This window comes from Pimephales promelas, chromosome 15, assembly GCF_988280905.1.
Source record: "Pimephales promelas chromosome 15, fPimPro1.hap1.1, whole genome shotgun sequence".
NCBI classification, from domain to species: domain Eukaryota; kingdom Metazoa; phylum Chordata; class Actinopteri; order Cypriniformes; family Leuciscidae; genus Pimephales; species Pimephales promelas.
The window spans coordinates 33618990-33641838 of record NC_142783.1 but is presented as its reverse complement, the minus strand read 5'-3'; the positions used below and the strand labels follow the sequence as shown (position 1 = coordinate 33641838).

The following is a 22849-nucleotide window of genomic DNA, read 5'->3' as shown; positions in this document are numbered from 1 at the left end:
ATAGTAAATGAATATCCTTGCACTTTTTCTCAAACAGTAATTTTTATTTTGGGGGGGGACTATCCACAATACATATTGTCACTATCGCCGATACGCATTGTTGCATTTTTGTATTGCGATATATTGTGGCACGATATATTGTTCCACCCCTAATTTATATATAATTTATATTACATATAAAAATAAATATTTTATGTATTAATAATATTTTTTTTTATTAAATATACATGCATGTGTGTATATTTATATATAAAATAATTATACACAGTGCACCCACATATATTATGTAAACACAAACTTTTATTTTGGAATCGTTTGACAGCCCTAATTTATATATATATAAAAAAAGATATTTTCTGATCATGTGAAGGTGCCTGTAAAACATGCAACTATAATGCTCCCCATAATATGACTATATAATATTTATGATAATTGCCAAGGCAACTGACAAGGCTATCTGAATAATGAAAGCATCTCTGCAGTCAACCGGTTCAACTATGAAAATTGGAGTATGGTGGCGAGCGCTTCACCAGCGCCATGGCAACAGGGGATGGAGGTGGTGTATGACGGGGAGTTGGGCTAAAGCAATCTGAAGACAGGCACCATGCACCGTGAAATCAGCTTGCAGAAGACGTCCCCAGCAAACTCAGACTCCTGCTTCTGTGCTCGCTGGAAATCCATTGAGACTACATGATCAAATATCTGATAGTTCAGCAGAGCAAACCGCAGTCTATTGACTCTGGATCCGCAGAAAACTCACAAACGTGCTACAATGTTCAATAATGAAGCCGGTTGTAAGTGACTATAACGATTTCCTCGTCTCTCGCTGGCGACAATCCGGCCTGCAGTGCATCTAAATATAGAAATGCATGTATTGATTCAATAGCTTGCTTTGCATAACAATCCTGCATGCTTTTACATTACTATTGGCCAGAGGCGGCTGTTCTGGAATTCCTCACGTATTTTATGGACAGGAAAAACTGTCCGTTTGTTTTCATTGCTTGCATTGATTTGCAAGTAGAATGTTATCTAAAAAAAAACAACAACTGTATATTATACACACATGATATCAGGGTGAACAACAAGAATGAGTTAATTTATTTAAATTGAAGACATGCTTTTGTAGGGCCCTATGAAATCCATTACATTTTTTTTTCCCCCGAATTCTGATTTATTTTATCCAAATTCCGTTTTTCACTTTTAATGCTTCTGGATTGAATGGTTAAATTAAATTTTAATAATCAAAAAGCATGTCTAATTAATTTAAATCATGCAACTTATACAATTTAACAACAATTTTAACAAAAATGAAATGTTTAGGGCCCTATGAAACCATTTTTGACTAAATTTAGTTTTTCTGTTTATTAAATTATTAAATTAAATTTTAATCATCAAAAAGCATGTCTAATTAATTTAAATCATGCAACTTATACAATTTAACAACAATTTTAACAAAAATGAAATGTTTAGGGCCCTATGAAATCATTTTTGACTAAATTTAGTTTTTCTGTTTATTAAATTATTAAATTAAATTTTAATCATCAAAAAGCATGTCTAATTAATTTAAATCATGCAACTTATACAATTTAACAACAATTTTAACAAAAATGAAATGTTTAGGGCCCTATGAAATCATTTTTGACTAAATTTAGTTTCTGTTTATTAAATTATTAAATTAAATTTTAATCATCAAAAAGCATGTCTAATTAATTTAAATCATGCAACTTATACAATTTAACAACAATTTTAACAAAAATGAAATGTTTATGTTTATCTCAGATAGGGGTATTACTTTATTTTATTTTATTTTTACTCTTAACTGTTTTTATTTATATTGATTGCATTTACACTGTATTTTATTTTTATTATTATGATTTTTTTATTCTAAACCGTTTTAATTATTCTGACTTCTTTAATTTCTTCCATGTAAAGCACTTTGAATTGCCACTGTGTATGAAATGTGCTATATAAATAAACTTGCCTTGCCTTGCCTATATGGCCCTATGAAATCATTTTTGACTAAATTTAATTTTTCTGTTTATGTTAATAATCAAAAAGCATGTCTAATTAACTGAATTCATAAAAAACAACAATTTATTATTAATTTTTTGGTTATTTTTCTGTCAATCAATCAAATAAAGGCCTGAAAACATTAAGTTAATTTATCTTTTAATAATATGAAATTAAACAAACTTATTTTTTGCACAACTGAGCTTTACTGTTATGCAACAGCATAAGAAAATTTGTGATTAATCCTTAAAAAAAATGGGCGGCTATGTAACGATCACCATTGAGAATGTGTAACTCGATCGGGATAACTCCAACCACTCCATTCCCCATAATCCTTTGCCCAAACCATCATCCATTATCACATTCACCTGCGTCTCATTATCCTGTTTAGCCTGGTTCATTCTGTGAGTGTCCTGCGAGTCCTTCAGAGTCCGTCACAATTTGCTATGATTTATTCAATACCATCTGGTATCAGAAGATTGAGTCACTCATATGAACATTATTCTGATATTACTCACTGCTGCTTTCACACATTCTGACTGACATGACAAATGATATGATGGAGTTTGCTGAAATACACTTACACTCGACTGAATCATAATCGATTCTCTTATATAAAAGGGCAAGAGGAGAAAAAGAGTATATGCTGCCAAATCCAAACTCAACTTACATGACCTCACTTCTTGTGGCATTCGCTGTAGATCAACTTATGCATATATTCTGTAATTGTAATGCATTTTTTCAGTCTATAAGTCTCAAGACTGCATTATAAAAGTGGATAAGGTCTGTTTTGAACTTAAGTTCAAACATAAAAGTCTCAGAAGAGGTGAATTAACATACTTTTACATTGTGGCAGGTGAGCACTTCATTTTCTGAAAACATTTAAACAGCTCAATGAGCTTAATTTACCGTAAGATAAGATTGTTTTCTGACGCTTTCAACGCTGCTGTACTGATGTTATCTTGTGATTTTGAGTTATTATTGTCTGGCGTCCCATTCAATACAATGTGACTTTCTGTTCTGCTCCTCGCCCACACGCAACTCTATTCAGATCATCTCAGAGCAATTACTATTGAGCGCAATCAATTAGATGCTGTTTATCAAATCTGCAGCTCCGGGTACATAAATCGAGGATGTATGTGTATAGTGTTTTTACAAGGGCAGAAAACGACGGACGGATAGAAACGCTTCAAATGAAAAATTCACCCATACTTCGATGAAAAGCTTTCATTGAAAGTGGGACGCCTCTGTTAGCCAAACTCTGAGGCTATGTGAGCATTTGGCTGTCAGCGCTCCATCTGGACAATAGACTCAACCTCATTCCCCACAGACAGACATTGGAAAGTGACACCAAACCAGATCAAATGAACAGTTTTCCTCTGATGAGATGTGCATTGTGCTTTTGATTCATATAATGTCTTATTTTAATGCCCACAGAGCAGTGTTGTTATCATTAACCAAATACTAATTGCTAGATTACATAAATTAAACGACAAAATTAATAAATAAATAAATGCAATGTCAACTGAAATTAAATGTTAAATAAATAACAATAATGTTAATTGAAATAAATTAGATGTTAAATAAATAAATAAATGAAATAATTGCAATAAACGTGAATGTATTGTATGTACATGTATTTGAAATGTATTTAAATGAAATGTATTTAAAAGTATTGTATGTACAATGTAAAGCGATCTTGAACTGCTGGAAAGGTGCTATATAAATAAAACTTCTTCTATTATTAAAATTTAGTTCATGACCCCTTTAATAAAATGAAATAAAATGTTAAATTAATGAATAAATAGTAATGTTAATTGAAATGAAATGTTAAACAAATAATAATAAATAAATGTAATGCTAACCTAACATAGGATTATTAAAATACTTTCTGTTAGTTCTAAAGGCAAAATTTACCAATTTCTTTTTACCAAAACTAAACTTTACAAAAATAAAAATAAGCACATTATAAAATAATCAAAACAACAAAATGACTAAATAATTAACTAAATAATAAGATAATATTAATGATACTAAAATAACTCTGACTTCATGATTGCACACAAAACTGGGACGCACTATAAATAAACAAATAATAATAATACTCACACATGCTTCAATCACACTGCACTAATTTCTGATTTGAGAAATCTTACCTTATTCTGATCTGTCCAGTACAGGAAGTATCCCTGCGGATCGACGCGTAACGTCACTGGGGTCACAGTAGAAGAATCCTGAGCAGAGAAATGACATATTTAAGTCTAAATACACAGCAGACATAATATAAACATAACATGCATTCAAGGTCCCGTGACTTTTTTCCCCGACATATTTCCTATAGGAATAGGGTCAAAATTCACAACGCTGGAGGACATGACGAAATGAAAAAGAATGACGCAATCTCCCTACGTTCTCAAAACCGTATTTATTTCATTTTTACGACACGGGCGCTTTGTGGCTGTGGTTACAAGAGGAAAAAACGAAAACCGAACACAAACCGCTCATTTCGTGTCTTAGGCCATCAATGTGTACTTACATTTACGAGTCATTAAATCATGTTTAATTTGGACTTCTCTGTGCATGCTCTTTGAGGTGGTGACCATAGACCTCCATTATATGACTGACAGACAAGAACGGTTTGACCTAAAAATATCAAAATTACTGCGGAAACAAAGACACCTACATCTCGGATGCCCTTGAGGTAAGATAAAACATACCAAATATTAATTTTAAAGTGAACTATCCCTTTAAATCTGTTAAGTATGCGGTCTTTAATCAAATCAAACTTTGTAGAGTTGTGATTCTCATGGCTTATAACGCTATACTGTAAATGGAAATAATATGCTAAAAAAAAGTGGACAGGCACTGTTGAACTCTAAACCTTTAGTTTACAGTTTTGGACAATCCACATCATGCATTTCAAATGCTAAAAGTTTCCTTTGGCTCCAGAGCTAACAGATGGAGCATAACCCAGGATTTCGATATCAAGGGTCTGTAAAGTCGAGTTATTTTAAGCACACTGAACAAAAAGCGCAGCAAAATCAAAGTCTTCAGTGAACCGACGTCATGTTTCTGTGGGAGGTAAAGACTAATCTCGCCTCGCGCCAGAAAAACACATGGGATTTCTGTGGCAATCCACTGGAAAACATGTTTCTCGATACGGTCTCGGGACGGACCGAAAGTCGAGGTTTGACTCAGACGTTGCATAAGTGCTCTATGATTCATGCTGGCTTGTAATAATTCCCCACCGGTGGAAGTCACAGGATTTCAAGAAGCAGCAAACGAGACGTCGGTCCTGTTTGAGACGTCTTTAAGCGGATCAGGAGCAGACGTCAGGCGTCCCTTCAGAAAGAGATGTGGAGTTGATTGTGTTATTCTAGATCTTGCGTGGGTCTGCACACATTCTAACTGCACATCTAAGTTGGGCGGCGCAGCACGTCTTAGCTAATGTAAGGCAGGCCAGGAAGACGGGCATATAAAGCATGAAAGTTGCCATAGCAACAGGCCAACGTTTGCAGTGAAAAGCTTTTAAACGCCAACATTGTCAGCATAAGCTCACGTAAAGCTGTATGGCATTATTGTGCTGACTCCCCAGAATACAGAATACTGCGTTCATTTAAAGTGATTTAAGGACCGCGGCATAAATCAGACCTCACTGACCTTTAAACCTGCAAGTAAAACCAAAACTAGTGAGGAATATTTCAGATCCTAGTCAAAACACAGACGCTCAGATTCTCTGGAGAACATGATCTCATGCAAACACACCAACACATTCACAAATGCATCCTTAATGTTTCTTATCTGCTGACTATTTGCAATAAATAAATTAGAGAAATGAGAGTTCACTAATAGCAGCTTTTTTGGAGCAAATGTTCCCTGTATGAGAGCCCGACCGATAAAGGATTTCGATACCGATACAAATATTTGTTGGTTTTAAAATCCGATATATCGGCCGATATATTTTTTTTTTTCAGAAACGCGCAACTAAACATTCACAGATTTCCCTAACATTAGTTATTTGTAGTTATGTATGAGTTTTAACTAAAATAATATGATAATGCATTTTTAAAAGAAACTTGTTTCTTTTATTGTCGCAACAGGACAGAGGAACCAAAGCTCATTAATGTTAACGTTAGCGGTCTTCAACTGATGATAGTGGCATTATGAGCCATAATTTAGCAATGGATTATGTCATAATGCAAATTGTAAAATATACATTTTCCATATAACAGGCCAAAGAGAGATGATATGTCTCATTGCTATAACTGTCATGTGCTATTAAAGAAATACTTAAGTTACATTGTCAAGGACAGTCAGTCAACTACACTGTAACAACGTTTTTTTTTTTATTTAATTTTTGAAATATTAATTTATCGGCCATTATAACTGCCGATAGCGATAGTTTGGAAAATGCCTGCCGATATATCGGTCTGGCTCTAATTAAAATAACCAAGAATGGTGTTTATATTAGCTTTAATAGACAAAAGTATTGATGTTAACATGCAACATCAACAAATGTTTTACGTTGGATAATTTTACCGAACCACATTGAGTTTAACGTTTGATTAAAAATAGAACCAAGTGTTCAAGCTCTGTTAAAAGTCCAAAAATTCAACAACAAAAAAAGCATTTTTGATCAACCATGAAATGCAATATTGGGGAGGACTTTCTTAAAACACGTAAAGCGTGTGCAACTTCTTGTCAATGCATGCTTTAAACTAAATATTTGACAATTGTCTTATATCAATGTGTCTCAATTCTCAGAGTGCATGGAGTCGCTGACAAACTCTCATCCAACAGGTGAATGTGAACATCAGTGCTGATCCTCAATCAATGCTCATGCAGCACACACACAAAATGCGACACATTCACTCTCCAAATGCATGCTTCTATCTAAAGGTTTTCATGTTACAATACACAGAGTGAGGACTCATCTTGCATTAGGTTTCTGTAAAGTGACAGCAGGGCTGAGATGCAGCGATACATGACTGCACATAAAGTAACCTGATGTCATTCTGCAGAGACTCGGACACATGGAGTGTGTGAAACATGCTGATGGACTTGAGAACTGGATACTGATCTCTCTCCGCCTCTAACGCCAATAAAGGTCGATCAGGAGCTGACTGAGTGAGTCTGCGGCGTTTAATGTTGGACGTGTTCATGTATACAATGCGATCAAACAAACAACCAAACGCCACGCGCGTTCACCGCAGAAGCAGCATCATCATCATCATGTGCATTCATCCTCTGACAGCCGCAGACATGCACACAAGCTAATAGTGACTTACCTCATCCCATTTCATAAACCTACTGCCTCGCTTCAGACTCTCGGACACGCGCACCGGCTTGAGTTGGAGCGCATGAACGCCAGGTTGAGCTCCAGCCATTCAAGCTTCAACATTTACAACCAAAACAGCGTGGGGGGAAAATCAAGTCACTCTTCTTTCTTCTCCGGGAAGAAGCCAAAGCGGAGCGCACGGGAGGACAGCGGAACAGTTGTGGTGAATGGAAGCGCTTTACGCACGCGGATGCTCTTGGCAAATGGACACATTACATGCCTGCGGTCGCACTCACTGAACGCCGCAGATTTGTGGTTCGGAACGGAAGGAGCAAATGAGCAGCAGAGAGAACCAGCGATCATAAATGATGGAGAGAGAGAGAGAGAGAGACTCGAGTGTGTGTGTGTGTGTGTGAGTCCTCCGCACACTGACTCATGCGCGCGCTGAGATCCAGCGCCTCCTAGTGCGCAGCGCGTCCCTCCCCTGCTCAACAAACCCTCACAATTAAACATTTCATAACACCTCTGCAAAGAGAATGCAGGCAGGACACGTTGGGGGATCTATTTTAGCCCTATATAATTCAGCACTGTAAAAAATAAAAATAAAAAAATAAAAAAAATGTATTACAACAATTGCAAATAAATCAAAGTGCATTAATGAAAGCACAATACAGCATGCTGCAGTAATAAATAGAAGGAATATTATAATGTATGGGCTATAAACTGCCTCGTTTGGATTTATGCTGTCATCATTTATCCTCACTCTCAAGTTGCTGCAAACCTGTGTGAATTTCTTTCTTCTGCTGAACACAAAGGAAGATATTTTGAAGAACGATTGTGCTGGAGGAGACTTTACACAGTGCTGGACTCTTGCATTGGCAATAGAAGATTGTGAGCAAACACTGATGAACCTCTTAATGGAAATAAATGTTGTGGTTTCCATCAAGATCTTATTTTGATGATGCAAGAGTAGTACTCTGTAAAGTCTCGAAACAATCAGAGCAATAATTATCCAATCATAGTCTTTGTATTTGCATATTTAAATCCAAACAGTGGGCTTTTTTTGTGCATTTTGCATGACATTTACACACTTGTACACACTTAATTTCAGAATCTATTTTAATAAAAATGTAAATTTGTTTTACTGAATTAAATTGTTTTTTAATTCTCATTAATGTGATTAGCATATTTAGGCCAATAGCAAATATATATTTATTATGGACAACATTATACCTTTCTCTTGTAATGTGATTACATTTAAGTCATAAATATGCTTTATTTTAGTCTTTATTTCATGCTCCACATCTGGGAATCTAAATCCTATACAATTCAAAACTGAATACAATATATTAATATCTCCCTTTTATCACTTATAAACAAATCTGTATCTAATGCAAAACAATGATTAATTTCTAGAAAATGACCTTGTCCTTCATGTTCAGTTAATGAATGTTACAATAAGGCTGCACCAGTTGAGATCAACAATAAAAAATTAGAGATATACTAATATTGTATATCTTTAAGATATTGGAGATATATTGTATATCTCCAATTACTAATATCTTTACTATCTTTACTAATAAAGATATACTAATATTGTCAGATACACCATTACTGTTTATAATTATATAAGCCACATTTAAGCGTCTTGTTTCAGTTCCACGTCTGGGAAGAAAAACAGCAATTGTGTTATTGTTTTATATCAGCTTGCATTGACTAGTACATAAAGATGAATTCAGCTGTTATATAATGATATATACAGTACATGCTATATGATTTAACAGAGTAGTTTAAAATTCTCACTGAAGCATTTTTGTTTTATATCATTTCTGAAGCAAACAGGTTTTTGCAAGTTACCGCGTTGTGTTATGCAAGGCAGTTCCTGAACACTGCTCACAGGAAATAACGTAACTTCGTAAAATCCAGCCCTAATTCAGTGTGTGGGTTAGATTAGATAACACACCCGGAAGCAGGTTTCTTTGAGGACACTTTTGTATAGCCCATAGTTATATGCAGACACAGAATGGTTTCTTGCCACATTAACAAACACTCATATAAATCACCAAAATGTATCAGCCATCAAATTAAAACCTTTAAGAACTACTGGTTAACAGAGAGTATTTTAGGCTTTTATATATATATATATATATATATATATATATATATATATATATATATATATATATATATATATATATATATCGCCACTAGGGGTCGCGTGTCCACAACAGCGCCAAAACTCCGCTGGGGTGTGTCTGTTGCGAGTGTGTTTAATCAGGTTTTTTGTTTTTTTTCACACAGTATAATCATCAGAGATGCACGCAATTACATTCGGAAATAGACAAGCTTTGTTTACCTAAATCCAAGCAAAGATATCCCGTCAATTTTATAAACTTAAATTTTATAAACCCAGCCAGTATCACAAATGAACACATCCAAAATGAATTAACATATAACAACTGCAAAGAACAAAATTATTTACGCACTAAATCCAGCCTAAACTCCGACACAATTTGCATATTTTAAAAATCTCAAAACAGACGTCACATCCCGAACCGCACATTGGCTGCCAACCGCATTTTTCGCTTGATATTTGCATAAAGTCGAGAACTGCCCAACCTTTTGACGCTCTCAACGCTTTCACCGGTCCACTGACGATCCCAAAACGCACTACGCGAGCGTGAAGCTCGACTTCCATAGGAATGAACTGAAAACGATCCGTGCCAGTGGACACGCACCAATACAATAATGGTGTGTTCACACCGAACGCGAAAAGAGCGTCAAATACGCATCTATTTTAGACGCTTGAACATTTTGAGTTCAAATTTTTCAACTTGCGCGGAAGACATTCGCGGCAAACGCGGCGCCCAATTCGCGTCATTCGCAACGCCCGGCGCGAATGATGCATCTATTCACGTCTTTGCTTTGACTTTGTATGTAATCTACTCGCGCAAATAATTAAATTTACGTTGGGTGTGAAATGCAAAGGCATAGGCTGATGACGCAGTGATAAGAGGAATGATGGGACTTGCTGTCATGCTGATGGATCTAATAATGTTCATGGATGAGTGTAAACATTTGAGACAGATATCCAACCCGATCTCACGACCAAGTCGTACGAATTCGACGAATGATTAAAAAGTGGCTAATTCGTAACAATTCATACGACCTCACTCGTACGAATTAATACGATTTTGCTAAATCGTACATATTTTACAAATTGGCCAATTCGTATGAATTCGTACGAATGACCTACCCCTCACCCCGTCCCTAAACCTAACCATCACGTGGGTTTAGACAAATCGTACGAATTAGTACGAGTGAGGTCGTACGAATTAGTACGAATTAGACACTTTTTAATCATGCGTCGAATTCGTACGAATTGGTCATGAGATAGTGTTGAGATATCAGATATTGAGACAGATATTGAGACAGACACACCCGGAACTTTTGGGAGACTTTGGGATGTCTGATATTTACACAACGCACACATGCACTGCATATCAAATCTGCCGCCTTTTCAAACAGTAACGCATTCAAAATAAATGTTTCCCGGCTTGACTGTTAAGCAGACGATTGGCTGTCCAGCGAGAGGGCGGGGCATTTGCATACAATCGCCATCTGTTACGGATTTTTCACTATAGACGAATCCGACGAGCGTACTTGTGTAGGCTGCCATCTTGTGGCGACGCCATTACTGAGCTGTTACACCGGCATAGACATATGCACCGGTATGTAAACAAACCTCGGAGATAAGGTGATAACGCACCCTTGATGACAGCTACAGCCAGGCAGACTTGTTGGGTTGATGATGTTAGACATTGGCCTCCAGTCACAGATGAAGGTACAAACGATCTTACAGATTATTTATAAAAATAGCTTGGCAAGCTAGCTAGGCTAACGTTTGCTACCGAGGAAACTAAAAAAAGATCTGTCCATTTGGCAACAATAAATAAATAAATAAATAAATGAAATCAAATAAACAATTTCATGTTTTTCATTTGTGTCCATTATTTATCTCATTTTTACATTGCAACGGGCATGGGTAAGGTAACGTTACAGCTGGAAAGTATACATAATATCGACCAACTACTGTTTTTAAACCATGGAAAGAGGTCAATATAACAGCAGGAGAACAATTATGTCACATAACGTTACATTTAGCTCAGGAAAGCCATTTAATGACCATAGCATGTAAATTGAATAGAAAAAATAACAAGAGAGGAGATTTTGCTGATCACTATATCACACATTTATTATATTTTTTTACTTGTGTCATTAAATAATTGTTATTATACGCGAATGTCCACGTCTTGTACTCGCCCAGGAAATCTGTGTAAACCGTACGGCACCAGACAGGGGCAGTCGACCCGGGGTATTCACAATGTTTTCTCTTCAAAATTGAAATTTTACTGCCACCATTAAAACAATTTATAACGGAAACTGTTTACCCACTCGACATTATACAAGGGCTAACGTTGTAACGTTAGTGACGGTCGTAAATCGCGAGCTGTTTATTCCAGTGGACGCAAGTTGCAACTAAAACAATAGAAGGCAATGGCGCAACGCTACCCAGCAACAGCTCAGTAATGGCGCCCGCTTACTTCCGGTAGTTTCGCCGGATTCGTCTATACATTTGTATTAAGGATTGAGGAAGTAGCATGTCGATATAAATAGTCTCTGCACTAGCTTTCGGCATCTCGAAAACGCCACGCTGATATTGATCCTCATTTTATTTCTACTTTTGTCCCAAAGTCTGCTTGCCATGGTTCATAATGTTTGAACGAAACAACAACAGCGTGAGCGTGCCGTTAGACATAGAGAGTCTAAGTCCCTCCCCTTCCGGTCGACCACCATGGAACCTTATTACGGAAAAATATTGAATGGTAGTCAATGGCGAGAGACAACAAATATTTTGATCTCGTTTGAATTGTGCCCTGAATTACACATATGATGTTTTTCAATTTAAAAGATACATTTTAAAGTAAAGAAAGTCGCAGTTTGATGTAAAACCATTGAGGTATAAGATTTCAAGTTCAAAGCTAAATGAAAATCGAAAATTGGTTTGCTTTCATAACGTTGAAACAACGCGTTGATTTCAAGTTGATTTTCCGTTAGTTTTGAATGACGCGTCTGACGTTGGTTCAACGTTAATTCGATGAGCAAAACAATGCAGATCAACGTTGTTTCGATGTCATATTTCCACGTTGATTCAATGTCAGTCTGCTATCTGGGCTTCGAACTGAACATGTTCATTCCCTTGAATCCCTTCGAATTGGAATCTCACTTAAGATGGCGAAATACCCTGTGAAGTCCACTTCGCAGTCCACAGTGGACTGCGAAGTGGACTTCACAGGGTATTGTCTGCACAGGGTATTGTCTAAGTCTTACAGTCGAATGGAACGCACCTCACGTCTGTCGCTATGGTTACTATGGCAGTACGAACGGAAACCAGGGCTAACGCGGTTATTACGTCATTGACAGCCGGCAAATGAACATGGACAGGCGCTTTTTAAAACTGAATTTACAAATTCTTTGAAACATTTAAGATGATGGAAGTACACAATTGACAGAAATATAGGCTATACAACACTGCGCATATTGTAATAATACATGTAATTAATTATGTGATAGCCTATAATAATAGTAGTAGTGATAATAATAATATAGTAAATGTGTTTAATTGAATTATTATTAATTAAAGAATAATGTGTATATAATAGTAGAATAGTGTGTGTATAGGCTCGTGTGTTTGTGCAGAAGCGCGTATAATCCGGCACATCTGTGCTTCTGCTGCTGTTACTGTATTTCCTGCTTCTGGTGGATCATGTGCTCCTGCAGCGGCAATATGGCGGGACTGGCACGCGCTGAACTGCAGGAATACGGCAGAAGTTCATGTTTCATGTGTATCTCGGCAGTATTTCTGCTGCTCGTGTGTCGTGTAAACGCTCAGTCGGGGGATAATCATGTGCTGACAGTGGCCGATGCGAACTGGACGCTCATCCTGCAGGGCGAGTGGATGATCAAATTGTGAGTATGTGTGTGTGTGTGTGATCTCGACAGGATGCTAGTGTGAATAATCATTGAGATCAGATCAGATCATCAGCGCGCGATTCTATGACGCTTGGATCTGCAACAATTCATCAGTTTAAACTGTTCCAGTGTGTCGAAATAATAACAATAACAATATGTGTTATGCAGTGAAGTACAGTACGTGCTGAGCTGCAACCGGAAGTGTTTATAAACTGCTGCAATAATATATACACATGTAAATAAGCGCAGATCGTCATGTTATGCATTAAGCATTTGTTAAGCATCAAATATTGTGGATGATATTGTGTTTATATAGTGTGATCACATCATCAGGGTTACGCCCACATTTACATCCAATATGCAGGAAGTGAAATTACAGCCTGTATTATTAATGCATGCATGCATGTAAATGAATCGCGGCTGTGTTTCATGTGTTTTATTACAGTTATGCTCCCTGGTGCCCGGCGTGCCAACATTTACAAGCAGACTGGGAGAATCTGGGAAGACAAAGTGAAAGTCTAGGCATATCAGTGGGCAGGGTGGACGTTACTCAACAACCAGGTTTGACTGACTGTGCATCTTTATATCTTCGGGGCAGTAGGGGAAAAATACAAAACAGTATGGATAATTGTATGGCATGCAAACTAAATAGTTATTTTGTTACTTTATATGTTATATATGAAATAAATATAGGGTAATGCATATAAATTTGCTACATTTTTAAGTGATGTAGTTACATTGTACTACATGTACTTGCTATAGTATAGAGTTACAGTTAGGGTTTGGTTTAGAGTTAGTTACTTGTAATTAATTTACTGTTACTGTATTAAGTACATGTAGTACTGTTTAATTACCTAAAATACACCTTAAAATAATTACCAATTTATTTTTATTTATTTTTTTTTGGGGGGGGGGGGGGGGGGGGGTTGATACAAGTCGTCTGACATCAATGCAAAACCATCTTCACATTATGCAACAGTTGAGTTAAAACAAAAGCTAATACTAAAAAGAGAGAATGATCCACATTCATAGCTTTTGAACGGACTGTAATTCTGCGCGTGACACACACCATCAACAGCGTGAATGCCTCGTTTGCTCATCTGCAGTGTGTCTAGTGTTTCAGAAGGAGGGAACACTGCTGGATTGTTTGCACACACACACACACACACAGCTCTTTACTGACTCGATTTAAGAGCCGTCATGTGGCTCACATTAACTCTAATGCAGTTGACTGATGTCACTAAATTGAATTCCTTCTGCAATTATTGTCAGGCATGTTTATTGTGTACCTGACAACATAAGCAAATGAAAGCCTTTAATATTTTGTTTTTGGGCCCACAACACATTATTCTCCTCATATTCTCCATTGTTGCGGCTTTTCCCAGTCTGTCAGTAACGCTCTGTTTACTTCCTTTCTCTATGAAGCCCCTCCTTCTGAAAAGCACACTGTGCTCTGATTGGTCAGCTGGAGCAGTGTGTTGTGATTGGTCGAGCGCTTCGAGTGTGTTTGGGAAATGTCCCGCCCCTTTCCATAACCGCCAGTTTAACACACTACTAACTAACTCAATCAGGCCCCGCCCCTTTATTTTGCGCATTAATTATTATAATGAGGAATATCGTGACGTGTTCGACTACAATGGAGGCATTTCAGGAGTTCAGAAACACTGACACTGATATAGAGGAGAACTGGACACGCTAAAGAAAGATAGGCCCCCATTATATCCAGACCGGTTTAGACGATTTCCCTTTTGAACACGATTACAATTTAAAGACGAGCAAAGATTGCATTTAAGCCACTAATCATGCAAATGTGGTCTCGTTCGTCCTCCTGCATTGGGTCTGAATGGTGTTTCTCCTGTAAATCTCAGAGAAAACGCCTTTTACTGTGTCTCGCTGTCAGAAAGCTGTCAGGCTGTACTCATATTTCAGCTCCGCTATAGACCGTATACCGCCTTCCCATGCCGAAGGGAATTGTACGCCCAGTATAGGATGAGCGTTTCTGCATCCACATATCCGTCCTCTCTTCTTTTGTTCTGCAGGTCTGAGTGGGAGGTTTCTGGTTACAACACTGCCGACTATATTTCAGTAAGTCTGAATTTATATTCCCTCAGGTGTTATGAGAAAACTCGCTTTCGCAACTCCTTCATAATGTTCTTTAAAAAAAAATTAAAACAGTGCAATCATTGTAGTATAACAGAAAACCCATCTCACCCACAGCGCTAAAGATGGGGATTTCCGCAAATATGTTTCATCGCGGACTATTGAGGATATCCAAGCTTACGTTGTGGACCGAAAGTGGGCGACGGTTGATCCGGTGCCAGGATGGAAGTCACCATCCTCTCTTCTGTAAATAAAACCTTTCCTGTCTGCAAAAGTGCATGATGATGAAATTCTGTTTATAAAACCATTTTCTTCTTTTACAGAATGTCCGGAATGGCTAATCTGTTTCGTCTCTCCGTGTGGATCCGAGTAAGAAACATTTCTGGAGTTTTTCCTTTAAAACTTGCATCATTTACTCGCTCGATTCCCTTATGGCTTCGTTTTTTTCCATGGAACACACAATAATATATTTTAAAGGTGTTTACGCTGGTCCAAAAAGGATGAAAAAACACCATAAAAATATCAAAAAAAGGTCCATATAACTATATTGATGCATCAATTTCCCAGTCTGCAGCAATACACTTGAGACATAGAGGAATACTTTTATTATGTACATTGAGGGTTTGAAATGAACTTTTTCACTCACCGGCCAAAATGGAGAGTTCCTGGCCATTCAGAAGAAATTAAATGGATTACTTACATCACAGCTTATACATATATATATATATATATATATATACATATACATATATATATATATATATATATATATATATATATATATATATATACAGTGTATGTATATGAAGAGTTCAGATGCAAAAGCCTCTAAATGCCATTTGAAATTTTCTTCTTTAATGATGATTTTTTTATCAAACTTGTATATTTAAGTTCAGTAATTTCACTTAAATAACAATTAATAGGTAATTATTATTGCCATTTAAGTGAAATCACTGAACTTAAATATACAAGCTTGATAAAAATCATCATTAAAGAAGAAAATTTCAAATGGCATTTAGAGGCTTTTGCATCTGAACTCTTCATATATATATATAAGGGCTGTGCAAAAATGAATTGCGATTAATCGCATCCAAAATAAAAGTCTGTGTTTACATAATATATTTGTGTGTGCTGTATATAATTATTTTGTATATATAAATACCTATGCATGGATGTATATATTTAAGAATTATTTGCGCTTAAATTATGTATATATAAATACATAATCTATATTATATAAATATAAATATTTTATATATGAATAACACATTTTCTTAAATATACATGCATGTGTGTGTATTTATATATACAAAATAATTATATACAGCACACACAAATACATTATGTAAACACAGACTTTTATTTTGGATGCGATTAATCGCAATTAATTTTTGCACAGCCCTAATATATATATATATATATATATATATATATTAGGGCTGTCAAATGATTAATCGCATCCAAAATAAAAGTTTGTGTTGACATAATAAATGTGGGTGGATTGTGTATGATTATTTTATATATATATATATATAAATACACACACATGGGTGTATATTTAAGAAGAAGATATTATTTATATATAAAATATTTATATATATATATATATATATGTATAAATCTATATACAGTATATACATGAAAATATTTCTTAAATATATACATGCATTTGTGTGTATTTATATATATATATAACATAATTATACACAATTTACCCACATATATTATGTCAACACAAAATTTTGTTAACTTTTTTTAAGACAAACTAGTAAAAATGCCATTTTACTCATCTAGTAAATGCATCTTGATTTAAGAATTTTTATATATTTGGACTGGAAACAAGACAAAAATACTAAGTAAGAAAAGCATATATATATATATATATATATATTAGTGCTGGCAAACAATTAACATATTTAATCGCGATTAATCGCATTAATTTCAGTTAACTCACGATTAATCGCACATTTTAATCTGTTCTAAATTAATGTGACCTTACTGTAAAGTGTTACGTCCTTTTAGGTGCTTTACGCTTACTGAATTTTATGAAATAAAACCATCTTTTATGTATATTGATTATATATCCCTCTTTTGTCCATTTAACAGCAAATCCACACGTACCTGACAAATGCTCTCGGTATTCCTTCTTGGGGTTCTTACGTGATATTTGCCATCATCACGCTATTTATGGGACTGATACTCGGCCTGGTGAGTCCAAAAACATAATTTTCACACTTTAGATGGTTTAATGTATTATTCATGTTTAAAGCATAAATTGATACGCTTCACTCTTTGCATGAAAGTATCTCATGCATAAATCTTCCTGCAATCGTAGAACAGATCTAAAAAGACCATTTACCAAAGGGACCCAACAAAGTGCACTTGACTTCATCAAATGCGAGCGCGCTATGAAGCAGATCGCACACACACACACACACACGATGACTTGCAGCAGAAGGAATTATATAATGCATGTTGAAATAAAGATGTTCCTACATTATACAACTGTGAGTTGCGTAATAGCGGTCGATTCTGCGGCTCTTTTGAGGATACTGTGGGTGGTTCTCCAATGGAGTGGATCAAACTTTTAAAAGTGAACTTCCACTGGCGAGAGTGAAATAATGACTCCATCTAATGGGAAATATCTCGATTAGATGCTGGTTCTGATCGCTGACTGCATCTGGCCGTCCAGAACAAAGCGTAGAGAAGACAAAAGAGGTGAGATTCACTTGAACTGATGATCAGATGGAAATATTGTTGTTGTAAATATTTTGTGCATATTCAATAGTAACGCCTAAGTGCAACCCGAGAGCTGTCGCCGAACCTTCCCTAATACAGTGAATCGTTTCAATCTCTGTACCTGTGCAGTTGTGATTGTGAAAGAGGAAGTGTCAGAGGAAGAGGTGGAGGAGAAACACACGTCTGACCTGGACAACGAGAGCGAGAGAGTGTCCGGAGACGACTCGACAGAAGAAGAAGAAGAAGCCGGCAGTGGCAGTGAGCAGATGCTGAGTTCAGTGAGGAAACGCAAACCACAGGGACCGGACACTGCCGAGGGAACCTAATGTGATCCTCTCCACCGCCAAAAACAAGAGGAAGCAGCCATATCTGTAGAGATGCAAAGCAGCGCCAGCTATCGGCTGATCTCTGCGCCATTTGACGCTTTCCTCGCATTTTACTTACTTCTCGCTGCAGTTTAATTCACTTCAGCTTTTAAGACTGGTTGCTTAAAGGAGTAGTTCAACTTTGGCTGATAATTTACTCGCCCCCATGTCATCCGAGATGTCCACGTCTTTCTTTATTCAGTCGAAAAGAAATTAAGGTTTCTGATGAAAACATTCCAGGATTTTTCTCCATATAATGGACTTCAATGGGGTCCAAATGAGAGTTTCAGTGCAAACTGTTGAAAGGGCTTTAAACGATTCCAGACGATGAATAAGGGTCTTATCAAGCGAAACGATCGCTCATTTAATAAATAAAAAAAAAAGTTTAAGTTTTATAAGCACAAATGCTCGCCTTGCTCTGTTCTGTGATGAGCGTTCGTGACTAGAGCCAGACCGATATATCGGCCGATATTTGGCATTTTCCAAACTATCGGTATCGGCAGTTATAATGGCCGATAAATGAATATTTCAAAAATAAAATAAAAACGGACGAAACACGCTTGAACCATGTCATGAGAGTTGGAGTTTTATAGTTTGTCCACCAGAGGGCACTCTACACCAACCCTGTTGGCAACACTCATTGAGTTGGTCACGATTAGGGATGGGCAACGATTAATCGCATCCAAAATAAAAGTTTGTGTTTACATAATATATGTGTGTGTAGTGTGTATAATTAATTTGTATATATAAATACCCACACATGCATGTATATATTTAAGAAGTTTGTGCATGTATATATTTTATATATATTTATTCAAATTTAATATTATATATAAATATTTGATATATTAATAACACATTTTTCTAAATATATACATGCATGTGTGGGTATTTATATATACAAATTAATTATACACACTACACACACATATATTATGTAAACACAAACTTTTATTTTGGATGCGATTAATCGTTGCCCATCCCTAGTCACGATACATATATTGCTTGAATAGTAATTAAAAGATCATCCCCATCAGTTCTCTTAACTCAAATAAGCATGACAAAATTTGTGCAATTTGCAGTATGACATTATCCATTAATAAATTATGGCTCATCATAGACTAGCTAACCACAAAGCTAGCTAATGCCACTGTCATCAGTCTGTTCTGTTTCGACAATAAAAGAAACAAGTTTAATTTTATAATGCATTAGCATATTATTTTAGTTAAAATTCATAAATAACTACAAATAACTAATGTTAGGGAAATCTGTTAATGTTGTGTTGCGCGTTTCTGAAAAAATATATATATATCGGCTGATATATCAGTATATTGGATTTTATTATATTTTATCGGGCTCTATTCGTGACTCTCCTGTTTGAACTCGTTCATCAAAACGAATCTTTTCCTGAGTCAATTCATTCATTTTGTTCATTGAATGAAGATTCGTTCATTTAGATAAACGAGTTTGAATAGGAGAGTCGCGGATGCACATTTAAAGCCCTTTGAACAGTTTGCACTGAAACTCTCATTTGGACAATGAACCGTTTGGTTCCCATTGAAGTCCATTATATGGAGAAAAATCCTGGAATGTTTTCATCAAAAACCTTAATTTCTTTTCGACTGAAGAAAGAAAGACGTGGACATCTTGGATGAGTAAATTCTAAGCAAAAGTTTTTTTTTAAAGTGAACGACTTCTTTAAAGTTAACTTTTAAGTTAGATTTGATTTTCTGTTTTTTACAAACACCAAAAATATGAGTCATTTTAATGCTGAAGTTACGATAAAAACATGTTTACGATGTATTTGGACGAATCTCACAAAATCTGTCAAGAAATATCTGTCTCATATTTTACCTCAAAATCAGAAGAAAAAAAAGCAAGTTTATTATTATTATTATGATTAAGCACAAAATATATATTCATCACGGTGGTATTTGTTGTACTGCCTATATGATGATTTTAATAAATTGTATAACTGTAATTTGTAATCTTTGCTGTTTTATACAGTACTGTAAAGTATTACTAAAAATGACAGAACTCATAACTAAAATGACTATATTAATATATTGGGAGACAATAAGTGACAATTTCACAATTCAGGACATCTTAATGATCCTTTAAATATCTATTCTTATTAATATTATTTAATTTATTTTTTTGAGTGAAATATGAAGGACGTGTTCTTAACAGGTTTAATGATTCATCCATTACACTGTTGTTTTACCACAATTTCTTAATTATTCTATATTTGCTGTAATAATGAATCATGTTTCACATTCCTGAATTCCTGCATTTACAATCCTGACTGTTTTCAGAAGGACTGATTCTTAAAGTATGATAAATATGAAGGTATTTTTTGCACTATTGCATTCATCCACACATGAATCATATAGTGTTGAACAGCACAAATCACGGTTACATAAACACGGCAGATTATCAGAAGGATGTTTTGTGCGCCGGGTCTCAGGATAAGTATTTCTCAATGACGATGTTGTTTTGTACAGTGTAGATTTATTATGTATTCCCTGTAATTGCAAATGAAATTGATAATTTGCACAGTAAAACATTGACAATGGCTTTGGTATTAAAATTGGTGCGGCCCAACGGTCAATTGCCTTTAATTTTATACTATTGACAGACTGTTTAAATCTGTGTAGTGTAGTAGCAAATAAATATTGGTGATTTTGTCAGTTTTCTAACTGGTAACCAGCACAGAAACACACCAGCACATGTGTAAAATGTTTCTGTGGCATAAATCAAATGCTGAACATCTGGTCAATTTCATTGTATTGTGTGAGAGATTGTTTTATTCTTAATATTGTGTAATGTGGTCATAACTGACGGTTGTATATGTGTTCATTAAACATGTTTGACTTGATACTAAGTGTTTTTAGTTTAAAAATAATTGCATTTATCCCAGTGCAATGTCTAAATCCCCCAAGACTTCCATTGCAATTGCATTACTGACTTAAACCTGACATCTATGGGTCAAGAAACTGCATGGATAATCATTGAAATACTGTTTCAAAAGCATCATCACCGCTGATGACCGAGGCCGATCAAGCGTGCCACACAAGTGAAGCTCGATCGCCCCCTAGTGGCCGGTCATAGTATAGGTCATAAACCCCGCCTCCCCATGTTATTCAACGGCACGTGAGACCAACTAAACAATTAAATCACACATCACATATCCTTTATCCAAAGATAGTTAGAAGTCAAATCAAAGAAGTTAGTTAGTTGTTTGATGCTATAAAAACAGTGCTGTGACATCATGATTGACAGGTTCTCTGTGCGAAGTAGTCACTGAAGCACCAACTGACTTTTTTTTTTTTTTTTCATAATGACCATGTGGTTAGTAGTTGTATTTACCTTATTTCAACGAGGTATTGCAATCAGCAGACACCATTGGAGAGGAAAGAAGCAGACAGAGGACACTTAAGAAAAGTGCAAGGTGTGCTTGCGATTGATGCCAGAGCCCGCGACTTTACTTCCTGCTCACTACTGCGCATGTCTGGTCCCGAAAACGCAAGTGCAAAAGACTCATTCAAAAGCAGTCATTTGTTTAGTAAAATTAAACTTTTCACGCAAAAAAATACACACATTTCAAAATGCAAGTATTTCACATATTATTTCTCAAAAAATATCAATTGGACTTACATTTTTCTTGACGTCACAGATGAGTCGGTGTTCATCAGTGTTGTGTTGTGCAAAGATTTCAGATTTAATTTCACATATCCAACTGAAGGAATACAAACAGTGTAGAAATTGAAGAGAATTGCATTAAATGCAGAAGTGCAGGTTGATATAGTGTTATGGAGTCTACCAATCAAACACACCTGATCCATTTTATGTTGGTGATGAAAACATCATCAGACAAAGAAAAAGCTCAAATATAAGTTTTCTTTTGTGTCACGTTTTTATCACCATCATTTCCATACTTAAAAATTCCTTGTAAATTAGTTAATTATGAAGCAGTCAGTTTAACCACTAGGTCATTTTTGACCAAAATATGTTAGTTTACTTCATCAAAATGGTATGAAACTTGGTAAAGGTTTTGGCACTTGCTGTGTGAACACAAAAAGGTTTAATGGTCCTGAAAAAAAAATGTGTAACTTGTATTTTTCGCAGTCAAAAATGAGCACATTGGAAATGAATGGGAGATACATTTCATCTAGACTAGAGGAAACGTTTGGTACCCCGCCCAAATCTGACTGACAGCTCATTTTTTAATAGATCAACATAAAATTTGGAAAACAACTTGTTTATGGCTTTAATATTCTTGTAATTTTAGAGTTTTGCAAAATACATATTTCATATAAAAATG

At 35.7% G+C, this 22849-nt stretch overlaps 2 protein-coding genes across 2 annotated transcripts in view; one reads left to right on the top strand and one right to left on the bottom strand.

Annotated features, from left to right (window-relative positions):
* The window catches only part of plcb1 (phospholipase C beta 1), a 77514-nt gene extending 69817 nt beyond the window's left edge, over window positions 1-7697 (bottom strand). Inside the window, exons 1-2 of the mRNA XM_089120581.1 lie at window positions 7299-7697; window positions 4167-4244 (exon numbers count right to left, since the gene is read on the bottom strand). Of these exons, the coding sequence (XP_088976707.1) occupies window positions 4167-4244; window positions 7299-7397 (177 nt within the window). The 5' untranslated portion in view covers window positions 7398-7697. The remainder of the gene's footprint in view (window positions 1-4166; window positions 4245-7298) is intronic.
* A 5403-nt stretch (window positions 7698-13100) lies between these two features.
* tmx4 (thioredoxin-related transmembrane protein 4) lies at window positions 13101-21403 on the top strand. Its single transcript, XM_039653411.2, has 8 exons — window positions 13101-13318; window positions 13767-13882; window positions 15361-15406; window positions 15539-15667; window positions 15745-15790; window positions 17528-17629; window positions 18076-18139; window positions 18290-21403. The coding sequence occupies exons 1-8, from the start codon at window positions 13116-13118 to the stop codon at window positions 18484-18486; spliced, it is 903 nt and encodes a 300-aa protein (XP_039509345.2). The 5' UTR covers window positions 13101-13115; the 3' UTR covers window positions 18487-21403.
* Window positions 21404-22849: the final 1446 nt, after the last annotated feature.

Excerpts from the sequence above, each read along its gene's own strand:
- tmx4 (XM_039653411.2), top strand. The coding sequence starts at position 13,116 with ATGTGCTCCTGCAGCGGCAATATGGCGGGACTGGCACGCGCTGAACTG. Across the intron at positions 13,319-13,766 it reads GGCGAGTGGATGATCAAATT|TTATGCTCCCTGGTGCCCGG; the intron begins GTGAGTATGTGT and ends GTTTTATTACAG. Across the intron at positions 15,791-17,527 it reads GTCTCTCCGTGTGGATCCGA|CAAATCCACACGTACCTGAC; the intron begins GTAAGAAACATT and ends TCCATTTAACAG.